The following is a 12,596-nucleotide window of genomic DNA, read 5'->3' on the forward strand; positions in this document are numbered from 1 at the left end:
ATGTTAACAATTCATAAAGCACAACAAACAAGTTTATAGTGACTTTTATTTAACTCTATTACTTTAAACACATCATTGTCTTTCTCTGTTTAAAGATGCATCAATATACATTTTATCTATATGACTGCATGCATCACCTGACTGAGCTAACAGCACTGCATTGCCCTTAATTCATCTATTTCATTCCTGTGCAGGTCTCTCTTGCTTTAGTTAAGACTTTTCTCGTTAAATATGCAAGTGACACAAATCCATATGTGATTCCAATGAATGGCTCCTGTATCCTGTAATAAGCACTTATATAACAAAAAGAAACACATCTCTATTAATTAACATTCATTGAAACCTCATTAAGAAGCAGCAGTAGGCTTCATATCTTTCTACACATCTTTATATCCTTCTAAAACATTGCTTCCTGTGAGATTTGTGCACCTCTCTACCAGAGGGTGGAGCTCTGGTCCTCTTTTTGAACTAAAAGAAGCAAATGAGCCTTTGTTGGATCAACACACTGGCCTCCTTGAAAAGGAAACGCAGTACTGAATCACAGTCATTACCCGATCTGAAGATCAGCCATGAGGTCGTTATGTGTGTTTATTCTGGTTGAAGGGGATTACATAGATATGAAATATAATTTTTAAGACATTGATTAATATAGACAGCAGATGAATTGAAATTTTAGCATAACTTAATGATACAGAGCTCAAACCATAATACATCATGTAGGTGCACTACAGAGATTTATCTACACCTTTTTCTTTGGGATCAGTGTAAACTCTACTCTAAATTCTAAGAAGATAAAGAAATGAGGCAGCAGTGTATTGTGATTGAGTGTATGAGCTGCATTATGGGTGGAGCTGTGTATTTCAGCAGAGAGCTACACTAAACCCATTCAGCTCTGACTCTGCTCTCAGTCACTTCACATCTCTGTCAACATGCTGCTCTCTATCCTTTCTCTCCTAGCACTGCTTTTAGGTAAGAGAACTTTAATGACATTTTTAACTGATGGAAGAAACTATGAGAAATATGTAAAATAAAAAAAAGTTTAAATTTTAAATCTATAAGTAGATTGTAAATGTTGTTTTAAAGTGTTTTTTTCTTCAATATTTTTTACTATTTCCAGGAGACACATCAGCACAGAAAATTATGCCACTTACAGAAGAAGTGCAGGTTTCAGAGGGTGATAATGTTACTCTCTCCTGCACCCACAGTAGCAGCAGCACTAATGATGCTCTTCAGTGGTATCGTCAGTTTCCCAGATCCACACCAGAGTTTCTCCTGTACATTTACCCTCAAGGGGGTATGAGTGATCCTCTTCCTCCTCGTATGTCTGCTGAAGTTGAAAGGAATAAACATGTAAATCTGTCGATCTCTTCTACTGCAGTATCAGACTCTGCACTCTACTACTGTGCCCTGAGGCCCACAGTGACAGGAAACCCAGCTACACTGTACAAAAACCTTCCACTACAGACTGAATATGAACTTCTACATTTGCAGAATAAAGATCTGGAATGAAATAAACAGCACTGATCAAAAGTGTCATATGTACATGGAATGTAGATGATTTGAAGGATGCCACAAAGAATATAAACAAACAAACAAAAAATAAATAACTTTAAATTACAAAAGTAATTTACATGCATTACTCTTAAAAGCAAAGCATATTTTATTCATGGGAAATAGTTTTATTCATGTAGTAAAATAAATGTAAGAAAAAGATACAATTAAACTTTAGTCAAATGATAAATGACAGATACTAGAATGATTAAATTCATGTTGAAGCTCTGTAAAGCCAGAAGGGGGAGACATATACTATGTGTGAGTCAGTAGTTCTGAGCTGCATGAGCTCCTCATTTTTCTTCAGTCAGTTTGTTTGTGTTTATTCATTCTATCTTTCAGCCTCAATGAATCGTGAGACACTGACTGAGACATCTGCTCTTTTTAAAATCACTTTCCCTTTACAGTTCTGACATTCTGTTTTCACAGATAGCAGAGTGAAACAGCCAGTCAGAGATGTGACTCAATTTGAAGGAAAATCAGTGATATTAGAATGAAATTACCATGCAACTTCAACCCAACCAGAGCTTGATGAGAGAACGCACACGCTCATGCACTTATTTTGTGTAAATCATTAAATTTGAGAGTTATGGTTAGGGCAAGGATAAGGTTAGGGTTAGTCATAGCACTTTTTTCTGGTTTTATGGAAATCTCTAGGAAATTAAGGAGTGGAAAGAGAATAAATAGACATGAAATGTACAACCCCATTTCCAATGAAGTTGGGACATTGTTTAAAACATGAGTAAAAACAGAATATGATGATTTGCAAATCCTTTTCAACCTATATTCAATTGAATACACTACAAAGACAAGATATTTAATGTAAGCGACAAGGCAGAAAACCAACATTGAATGTCTGTGACCTTCCATCCCTCAGGTGGCACTGGATAAAAACCAACATCATTCTGTAACGGATATTACCACAGAAAACCACTGTCAGTGAACACAGTTCGTCGCTCCATCTACAAGTACAAGTTAAATCTCTGCCATGCAAAGCGAAAGCCACATATCAACAACACCCAGAAACGCCGCCGGCTTCTCTGGGCCCGAGCTCATCTGAGATGGACTGACGCAATGTGGAAAAGTGTCCTGTGGTCTGACGAGTCCACATTTCAAATTGTTTTTATTGTTTATCCCGGCCAAAGAGGAAAAGGACTGTCCGGATTGTTATCAGCGCAAAGTTCAAAAGCCAGCATCTCTGATGGTGTGGGGGTGTGTCAGTGCCCATGGCATGGGTAACTTGCACGTCTGTGAAGGCACCATTAATGCTGAAAGGTATATAGAGGATTTGGAGCAACATATGCTGCCATCCAAGCAACGTCTTTTTCAGGGACTCCCCTGTTTATTTCAGCAAGACAACACCAAGCCACATTTGGCATGTGTTACAACATCGTGGCTTCATAGTAAAAGAGTGAGGGTACTAGACTGGCCTGCCTGCAGTCCAGACCTGTTATTATGAAGTGCAAAATACGACAACGGAGACCCCGGACTGTTGAGCAACTAAAGTTGTACATCAAGCAAGAATGGGAAAGAATTCCACCTACAAAGCTTCAACAATTAGTATCCTCAGTTCCCAAATGTTTATTGAGAGTTGTTAAAAGGAAAGGTGATGTAACACAGTGGTAAACATGCCTCTGTCTCAACTTCTATGGAATGTGTTGCAGACATCAAATTCAAAATGTGTGAATATTTGCAAAAAACAATAAAGTTTATCCATTTGAACATTAAATATCTTGTCTTTGTAGTGTATTCAATTGAATATAGGTCGAAAAAGATTTACAAATGATCGTATTCTGTTTTTATTTATGTTTTAAACAATGTCCCAACTTCATTGAAATTGGGGTTGTATTTTTAAGAATTTTACAATTAGTAAAAGTAACAGATGAATTGAAGTTTTAGCATAACTGAGTGACACAGACTTCAAACCATAATACATCACATAGGTGCACAGCAGAGATTTATCCACACAGACCTACATTATGCCTATATATGCACTATATATTACAATCATCTCACACCTTCAGTATTAAATCCCACAGACAAAGAGCTGATAAAAATAGTTAATATTCATTGTAAATCTCTAATTGAAAATCTCAAACTGGGTTAATTTTACTTGCAGAAATATTATAATCGTTAAAAGTGCAGTGTAGATATTTACATTGTGCAGTGAACTCGACAATGTGCTGACCTGGCATAATAACTTTCCTCTGTCTGTGAGTTATTCTGTTGGTCTAGTTTACTGTCCCTACTGTCTCTACTTTCCTGTTGGGGTCTTACTGCTCTGCACCTCTATCACTCTTCCCTGCTCTTTTTTTATAGCAGAAAGAGTTTTCAGAGAGCTGCGTTCTTTTCCTCTTTCCCTGTGCAACAGCTGAATTCAGGATGAACATTTGAAGATTTAATGGAATTCCAAAGAACATGAGCTGAATACGTCTTCAGTTCTTATATGAATGAATGAATTGAGAAGATTCTGCCCTTAGGTTGTGACAAGACACTGGTCTAGTGTTACATCACAATTTACATGTTATTCATATGTGTGTTGTCATGGTGCTGTTTAGAATTGTTAAAATGTAAAGACTAGTTGTCCGTGACACCATCTAATGAAATATCAACTTGCTACTCTGTAGTGGCTCAGTCTTCATGTGGTTGTTGATTAAAACTACATGTAAATAAAAATGGAAGACCTGAAAGTCTTTTTGACATTCAGTTTAGTTTTTTGTAATTTTGAGATTTTTCTTTCTTTATTTTTGTATACTTCAGTGTATATGTTTTAAAAAATTGGTTATTTTGACATGTAGAGTATGTTTTGCAAAGTTAAAGTTATTTATATAATTTGCAGAAATCAATGTAACATCTATGTGATTCCACACCTGTATCATACCTAACCTAACATAACCACACCTGTAACATATCTAACCTAACATAACAACACCTGTAACATACCTAACCTAACATAAGCACATCTGTAGCATACCTAAACTAACATAACCACATCTGTAACATGCTTATCCTAACATAACCACACCTGTAACATATCTAATCTAACATGGCCACACCTGTAACATACCTAACCTAACAGTTCCAGTTTTTAAAAAATTGGTTATTTTGACATGTAGAGTATGCTTTGCAACTACTAAAAAGTATGGATGAAGGGTTAAAGTTATTTATATAATTTGCAGAAATCAATGTAACATCTATGTGATTCCACACCTGTAACATGCCTAAACTAACATAACCACACCTGTAACATACTTGGCCTAACATAATAGCACGTGTAACATACCTAACCTAACATAACAACACCTGTAACATACCTAATCTAACATAACCACACCTGTAACATACCTAATCTAACATGGCCACACCTGTAACATACCTAACCTAACAGTTCCAGAGGGAACTGAAGACAGCTATCAAGGAGGCGAAGAACAAATATAGGAGAAAGCTGGAGTGGAACCTCCAGCAGAACAACATGAGGGAGGTTTGGAATAGAATGAGGACCATCACCAGCTTCAGGTCCAGTAACAACAGAGGAGTAGAAGGCAGCGTGGACGGGGGCAACAAGCTAAATCTGTTCTTTAACAGATTTGACACTGCAGGCTCTGCCCCCCCCCCATCCTGACTCCTCTGCTGCCGGTCCTCAGCAGCCCATTCCACTCACCCCCCCCCCCCTCCTGATAGCCTGCCCCCCTCCTGTGACAGCCCATCTCACACCTCCATCCCTCCCCCACCTGTCAGCTCTACAGTGAACCTCACTGCTGACTCGTTTGTGGAGTACTTCAACAAGTCTTCAACATGAGCCTGAGTCTCCAGATGTGGAAGACATCCAGCACTGTTCCTGTTCCAAAGACGCCACGACCCAGTGATGCCAAGGTACTACAGGCCAGTGGCACTGACGTCTCATGTCATGAAGACCATGGAGAGGCTCATCTTGGATCAGCTCTGACCCATAGTCCAGTCTTTTCTAGACCCCCTCCAGTTTGCCTATCAGCTCCACCAGGGAGTTGAAGACGCCATCATCTACCTGCTCAACCGAGTTTATGCTCACCTGGATAAGCCAGCCAGCTCTGTGAGGGTCATGTTTTTTACTTCTCCAGTGCATTTAACACCGTCTGGCCTGCTCTTCTGGGTGATAAGCTCACAGTGATGCAGGTAGATGCCCCCCCTTGTGTCCTGGATTGTTGACTACTTGACTGGCAGACCACAGTATGTACACCTGCAGTACAGTGTGTCAGACAGAGTGGTCAGCAACACTGGAGTTCCACAAGGAACTGTCCTCTCTTCCTTCCTCTTCACCCTCTACAGCACGGACTTCAGCTACTGCAGAGAGACCTGCCACCTTCAGAAGTTTTCTGATGACTCTGCAATATTTGGATGTATCAGCATTGGTGATGAGGATGAGTGACAGTGACGGTGAAGGACTTTGTCGCATGGTGCAAGCAGAACCACCTGCAGCTCAATGTGACAAAGACAAAGGAATGGGTGGTGGACCTGAGGAGGGACAAGGCACCGGTGACCCATGTTTCAGTGTGGACACTGTGGAGGATTACAAATATCTGGGTGTGTATATTGACAATAAACTGGACTGGGCTAAGAACACTGACACTCTCTACAGTAAGGGCCAAGGTCGTGTCTTTTTTCTGAGGTGAATGAGGTCCTTCAACATCTGCTGGACTATGCTCAGGATCTTTTATGAGTTTGTGGTGGTGCATATATACAGTCTCTATGCTGTTGCGTGCTGGGTAAGCAGGCTGAGGGTGGCAGATGCCAACAGACTCAACAAACTGATCCGCAAGGCCGGTGATGTGGGTGTGGAGCTGGACTCGCTGACGGCAGTGTCGGAGAGGAGGACACTGTCTAAGCTGCAGACCATGGACATTATGGACAATGGCTCCCACCCACTCCATGGCACAGTGATGAGACAGAGGAGCACATTCAGTGCAAGACTCATTGTACCGAAATGCACCATAGAGCACCACAGGAAGTCATTCTTACCTTTGGCCATCAAACTCTATAAGTCCTCCTTCAGTGTATGATTCACAAAGTGTGGTTCATCTGTGCAAAACTCAATACCAAAACTGCTCATATGTGTAATAATAATTATTGTGTGTGCAATAACCTAGAGGCACAATAAGACTGCTGGGATAGGCTCCAGCACCCCCCCGCGACCCTGACGGAGAAGCGGCATAGAAAATGGATGGATGGATGGGTGGACATTATTTGAAATGCTTTATACTAGATGTTTCATATTTACTATCACACTCACTGCCATTTTACTATACTCATAAGTATTGAAATCTCATGTACATATTGCAATTTTCTCTTTCTCTTAATATGGCTTATTATGACTTTTTTTTAGTTAGAAAATGTCAATTAACTTTCAATGTAGCTTGAAAACTAATATTATGTTAAAGTGTGGTCACTCATGAAGAATAAAGAAATAAATCATAAGTGGGTGTGTCCTTTTTACTGCATATATTTTAAGAGTTTTAACTGGAATCTTTTAACTGGAAAGCATTCAGCACAATCCTCAGCTCTACAGCTCTGAGCCGGTTGCACTTTGTTCGGGGTTTTTGTATCATAGTAAATGCTCAGTGTAACGCAGGGAAACAATGATGGGGTGGGCGCATATACTGAGAGAAGTGAGATTTATTAGGGGCAAATCCAGATTTAGGGTCTGAACAGTCCAGGGTAACAGAACCAACATGGAGAGAATGATGGACAGACATGACAAAAAGGAACACAGACTAAACACAAAAACAAAGAAAAAACAGATTAAACACCAAAACAAAGAAAAAACAAAGAGACTAAGAAAAAGTCCAAAAGATACAACACCAAACAATACAATACAAAGACCAGCAAACAACTAGGGAAAAACACAGGGCTTAAATACTAGAACAAGGTAACAAGACACAGGTGGTTAACAAGAGGGTTAACAAGACATGGGTGAGAAAAATCAAGGGCAAGGTCTGGAAACAAGGGGGCAAGACAGGGAAGAATCAAAACAAGGAAGCACATGGACAATACCAAAAGGTAAACAAAAGCACATAGAGGACTGGGAGGGGCGAATCATGACACTCAGTTAACAGTTACGTCTCAGAGCAGCCAACCACATGCTGAAGAAAAAAAAAACGAAAAAAAAAAACATTGCCCACAAGCATTTCCTGAGTGCATTTCCACAAGCCTAATTTCTTCATGTTAAATTCTAAACTCAGATCCCACTCTGTTTCACAATGGCTCAACAATACATCATACTGCAAATGCAGAGATACTTAATCATTTATCTCATTGTAACATCAGGTAAATTTTCATTATATACAGAGAAATGTATTATTCTAATTTTATTTATTTAGTCAATTATTTTCTTTTGTTTTATATTTTAAATTTTCTTCTCTTTTTATTTTCTTAATACAGGTGCATTTGGAGATACAATTGGGCCAAAGGAGGAAAATGCCAACCTTGTGAGAAAAGAAACAGATGCTGTTACTCTGAAATGCTCATATGAGTCAACCAGTACTTACATTTTGCTTTACTGGTACAAGCAGCGTGTTAATGAAGCCCCAGAGTATTTATTGTATAAAGGAGCAAAATCATACAGTAGTAGCCAGAGCACCCCCACTGACACTCGACTTGAAGCACAAACAACTGATACATCTACTGAACTTACTATCAGTGGACTAAAGCTCACAGACTCTGCGCTCTACTACTGTGCTCTTAGAGTAGACCCAGTGATACAAAGTCCCTGAGAGGCTGTACAAAAACTTATTTCCTTATTACACCATGATATCATTGAACCACAAACCCAGATAAAGACACCACTAACACCTGCTGCTGGAACAAAAAAGAAAAGGAAACAAAGGAAACTACACTTAACCCTCAAAACTGAAATACAATGTAACATCTGAAGTTATTCCTTTTATAGTTTACTTTTTAATAAGATTACTGTCAACAGAGTGTGTATGAAACTAAGTACAGACAACAAAAAATGTACATGCGTAGATGTGTGAACAATCAACTATCATTCTGTTTGTATGTATCTGTCTTTGTTATGTACTTTTTATATTATGAATATGTTGTGTTAAATGGAAAGCCTCTCATATTTTTTAAAAAATGCATATATCCACCAGTTGATGGAAGGGTGCATGATAGAGTGGACATTTTAAAGTAAGATTAGAATCTGATACAATACATAGTTTACTGTCTTTGTTGAAAGGCAGAAAGGAAAGAAAATAAAATCTTATTATTACATCACAGGTTGATATGCATCATAAAAGCCCCCCACCCCCATAAATGGATTGGGGTCTTAGCCCAGCTTAGTGACACAGGCTTAGGCCACAATTTACTCATGCGTGTAGTGCAAATGAAACATCTACAGATAAATCAAGTTTAAAGAACATCAGGTGTTTGACTTTGAGGTAACAATAAAAATGCAAATGGAAGGTAAAGAACCAGAACATGTATACAACAAAAATATGACAATTCTGACTTAATATTTTAAAAATAATATAAGAAAAATATATTTTATAATAAAGTTTATAATATGGAAACAAGGATCAGAGATCTATTAACATGAAAAGGTTGAAATGAAAGATTAGGGTAAACTGGTTCCTGAATTGATCACAAGACAGAGAAAATAAACATTCCATGATTCATGCAGCTCAACCACCTCACTCACGGCTGTCCATCCAATGTCTTCATCAGGATAAGAAAGTAGATGGTCTCGCCTGCTCTAGTTTTAGCCTCAGCACCACAGTTTGGTCAATAATTTCTTTATAATTTATAAAGGATCTATATAAGGATATATAAAGGATCACATTTATATTTTATAAAATGGGTAATCTGATATGATGCTATAACAGGAAAAGAACTCACAAATACATGACTCATGCAGTCAGTCTGCTATTCTAGTAGAATCATGCTAACCTACCAGGTCTACACTGAAGTGAATGCTAAATACTAAATCCCATCCTTTTAGCTATAGACTCTGCAAGCCTCGTCCTAACATTTTAGCATGTAACATAAATGGAGCACATTAAATAGAATCAGGGGACTTCAGGTAGCGTTAGATGGAGGGGGCATATTTCCAGAAGTTGTACACTCCTTTTAATTTACTGTCACCTTAATTTTTCAATTTAATGTGCTATACTACAAAGGATGCATCCTGCCTGCAGGCTAAATGGAGGACTTGGAGTCACATTCCTGTCACCAAAATATTTGAATTCTCTGTATCAAAGAGAAGGAGGTGACAGAATTTGTTGCCAGCTTCTGGAAAATGAGCATTTCAGAGAGTCATTTTAGGTTGACTGGACACACAGGAGTCTGCAGCCACAGCCTATAATACCCCAGTTCTGTCACTACCAAGTCAAAGAACTTGTGTTACATTTGGCTAAACAAAAAATCCACTACAAGGGATCCCAGCACTGCAGGAACCAGCTGAGCCAAAGACTGGGTGACCAGAAGCTGCAGATCTGAAAACTCACTATGATGCTTCTGTTCAAGCAGATGGGTGAAGATGGGTGTGAGTAGCCCAGCCCTTTAAGTCTCCTTAGGATGCAGAGGCATTATTGTGCCTTCTTAACTAAGGAGGAGGTGTTGATCAACTCTCCCGGTGTTTTGAAGATTGCATTTTCATCCAATTCTGTGAGATCCCCACATGGAGAAGCATATTCAAACACGCTAGTCAGTGCAAACTGAAACTATATCTTCTGACCACACTTTGTTGGTTTTTGTGAATTTTTGCTTTACCCCAGAAAAGTCAGTGGTGTTTCTGGACAGTGTTGACATGTGGCTTCTGCTTTGCTTTTTTTCCTTATTCATGATTTCATTACCTGTTTCAAAAGGTTTTCTGACCATTTAACAATGTCTCTAGTCTTAAATTACCATTTTTTGGAATCTGCTGCAGTAATCAGTTTCAGAATGATCATATCTTTACAAAACACAATTAAGTAGATAAATCAAGTCATAAATTTCTTGTCTTTGCACCGATTCTGTTTAAATGAAAATCACAGTACATTTTCAAATCACTGCTTTCTGTTTGTATGTGCATTTAACTTACTGTATGGTTTTTTTGTGACTATGTATGCATTTTAATCTGCTGGTAAAGTAATAAAACCTGCCTGTAAAGTGTAGAAAATGTTTCATAGGTCTGCAAATGAAAGACATCATCTCTAAACTGTATGGATTAAATACAAGACAGATTATATTGAACAACATGGCCTCTAAAACAAAAAGAGGCCATTCACAAATTATCTGAAGAACGCTGCACCTGTTACAGTATTCTTTCCAGTAACAAAGACTCTTAAAAAGCTCAATTTTCTGTATAAATATTTATTTTAAGCAAAGTCATCTGTACACTTGAGAATTTATAAATATTCTTTTAGTTTCTGACTGTTGTTTTGCTTTCATTTCTGCTTTGATCTTCCACAAAGACAGAAAGCTCAGTGGAGCAGCTCCCCAGAGCAGGAGTTTCCTGTTGTAGTTTCTCATAACTGCACTCATAACTCTCACAACTGGCCGAGTTGTTTCAAATGAAAATTTTGTGGGGGAACTTCTGGATGAGACAGTATCAGGATTATTCTAATATTCTGTAAGCAGATCCTATTGTAACTGTACAAATGCAATATATGTTCAAGTACATTTTTCTTGCTGTAGAAATCAAGAAAAGACAGAATCCTAATAAATGCTCTTTTAAATCAAAACAGTTTAAGTGGGATGTTCAAACACATTATTTAACCCCTTAACATCTCAGGCTTATTACATACCAAGGCTTATTATTCAGTTACTACAGGGACTCCAGTGCCACCTGGCTAAGCTATTCTTAGGTTATAGAAGTGTAATAGAACTGACTTTTTAAAGATGTTAACCAGATTATATTTAGCTCATCATTTGACTATAATTACTCAAAAACTATTCACTCTGCCTTTATCTTTTTGCCATCCATGGTGCACAATAACATCAAAAACCTCTGAAATCTCAGTGTGTAAAGGGTAGGAGTCAAAAACCTTTGATCCCTTGCGTGGCACTACATCAAGAAAATGGGTATATTTTTGTGACATATGTCTTCACATAGACTTGAAACTTGACGAACTCTTATTAGTAAACACTTTCTGTCGATACATTCATAAAGCAAGTTAATCACCTGCACAGGGGAAGAAAAAAATTCTGTGTGCAGAACTGGATAGAAGCATGTTTACCACATTTAACGCTTTTGTTTTTACAGTAATTAATACATTTTTGAAGCCTGAAAACACTAACCTTTATTTATTACTGTTAAAAACAAAAAGTGCTAAATGTGGTAAACATGCTCCCATCCAAACTTTTTTGTAACATGTTGCAAGCACCAAATTCGCAACAAGCATATTTACAAAAAATAATACATTCATAAAATGGTGATTTAAAAATAAATGGACTACAAAGAGAATCTCTGACCCTGTGTCATGCCTTCCGTAGCAGAGACCGACATCCCACACTCCGTCCAGAACTCCAACTCCCAGAAGTCTCTGGGAGGTCACATGATCAGGAACCCTACCAACATTCACGCTCACCTGAGTGTTGATTGATTTCACCTGTTTCAAGGACTATATATGTTTGTCACCGAGCGCTTGTGTTTGTGAAGTATTGTTTCAGTCCCTGTGCATTACCAAGCCTTGTTTTTGTGTTTTCACTTTCCGGTTATTGATATTCTGCCTGTTTCTGTTTACGACCTTTGCCTTACCCTTTTTGGACTATGTTTTTGATCTCTTGTGTACCGACCATCAACTGCTTGTACTTTGTTTTTGGATTCTTCCTGCATTAAAACATTTTACTATAGCCTGCTCTGCGCTTGTCTGAACATTCTTCAGCAGTTACACCCTGTTAGAAGTGATTAGTGATCTGCATTTGTTGTGACTCACCTGCATGAAGTCACTTTTGTTTTGTCCCAGATAGCACTTAGATAAATATTAAGTTCTGCTTAATGTTAGACCCATAATGACTAAGTCCAGATCAGACTTCTGCTTAAAGCTACACTAAGCAAGCTTTGAGATTTGTACAATTCTCTCATGGAA

General features: G+C 38.2%; 1 gene segment (V, D, J or C); it reads left to right on the top strand.

Annotated features, from left to right (window-relative positions):
- Positions 1-674: 674 nt before the first annotated feature.
- Positions 675-1,509, top strand: LOC119264938. The segment is given in 2 exon segments: positions 675-969; positions 1,118-1,509. Coding segments are annotated over 2 exon segments (432 nt in total).
- The last annotated feature ends 11,087 nt before the right edge of the window (positions 1,510-12,596 follow it).

Source organism: Pygocentrus nattereri, chromosome 2 (assembly GCF_015220715.1).
Source record: "Pygocentrus nattereri isolate fPygNat1 chromosome 2, fPygNat1.pri, whole genome shotgun sequence".
In the NCBI taxonomy this organism is placed as follows: Eukaryota; Metazoa; Chordata; class Actinopteri; order Characiformes; family Serrasalmidae; genus Pygocentrus; species Pygocentrus nattereri.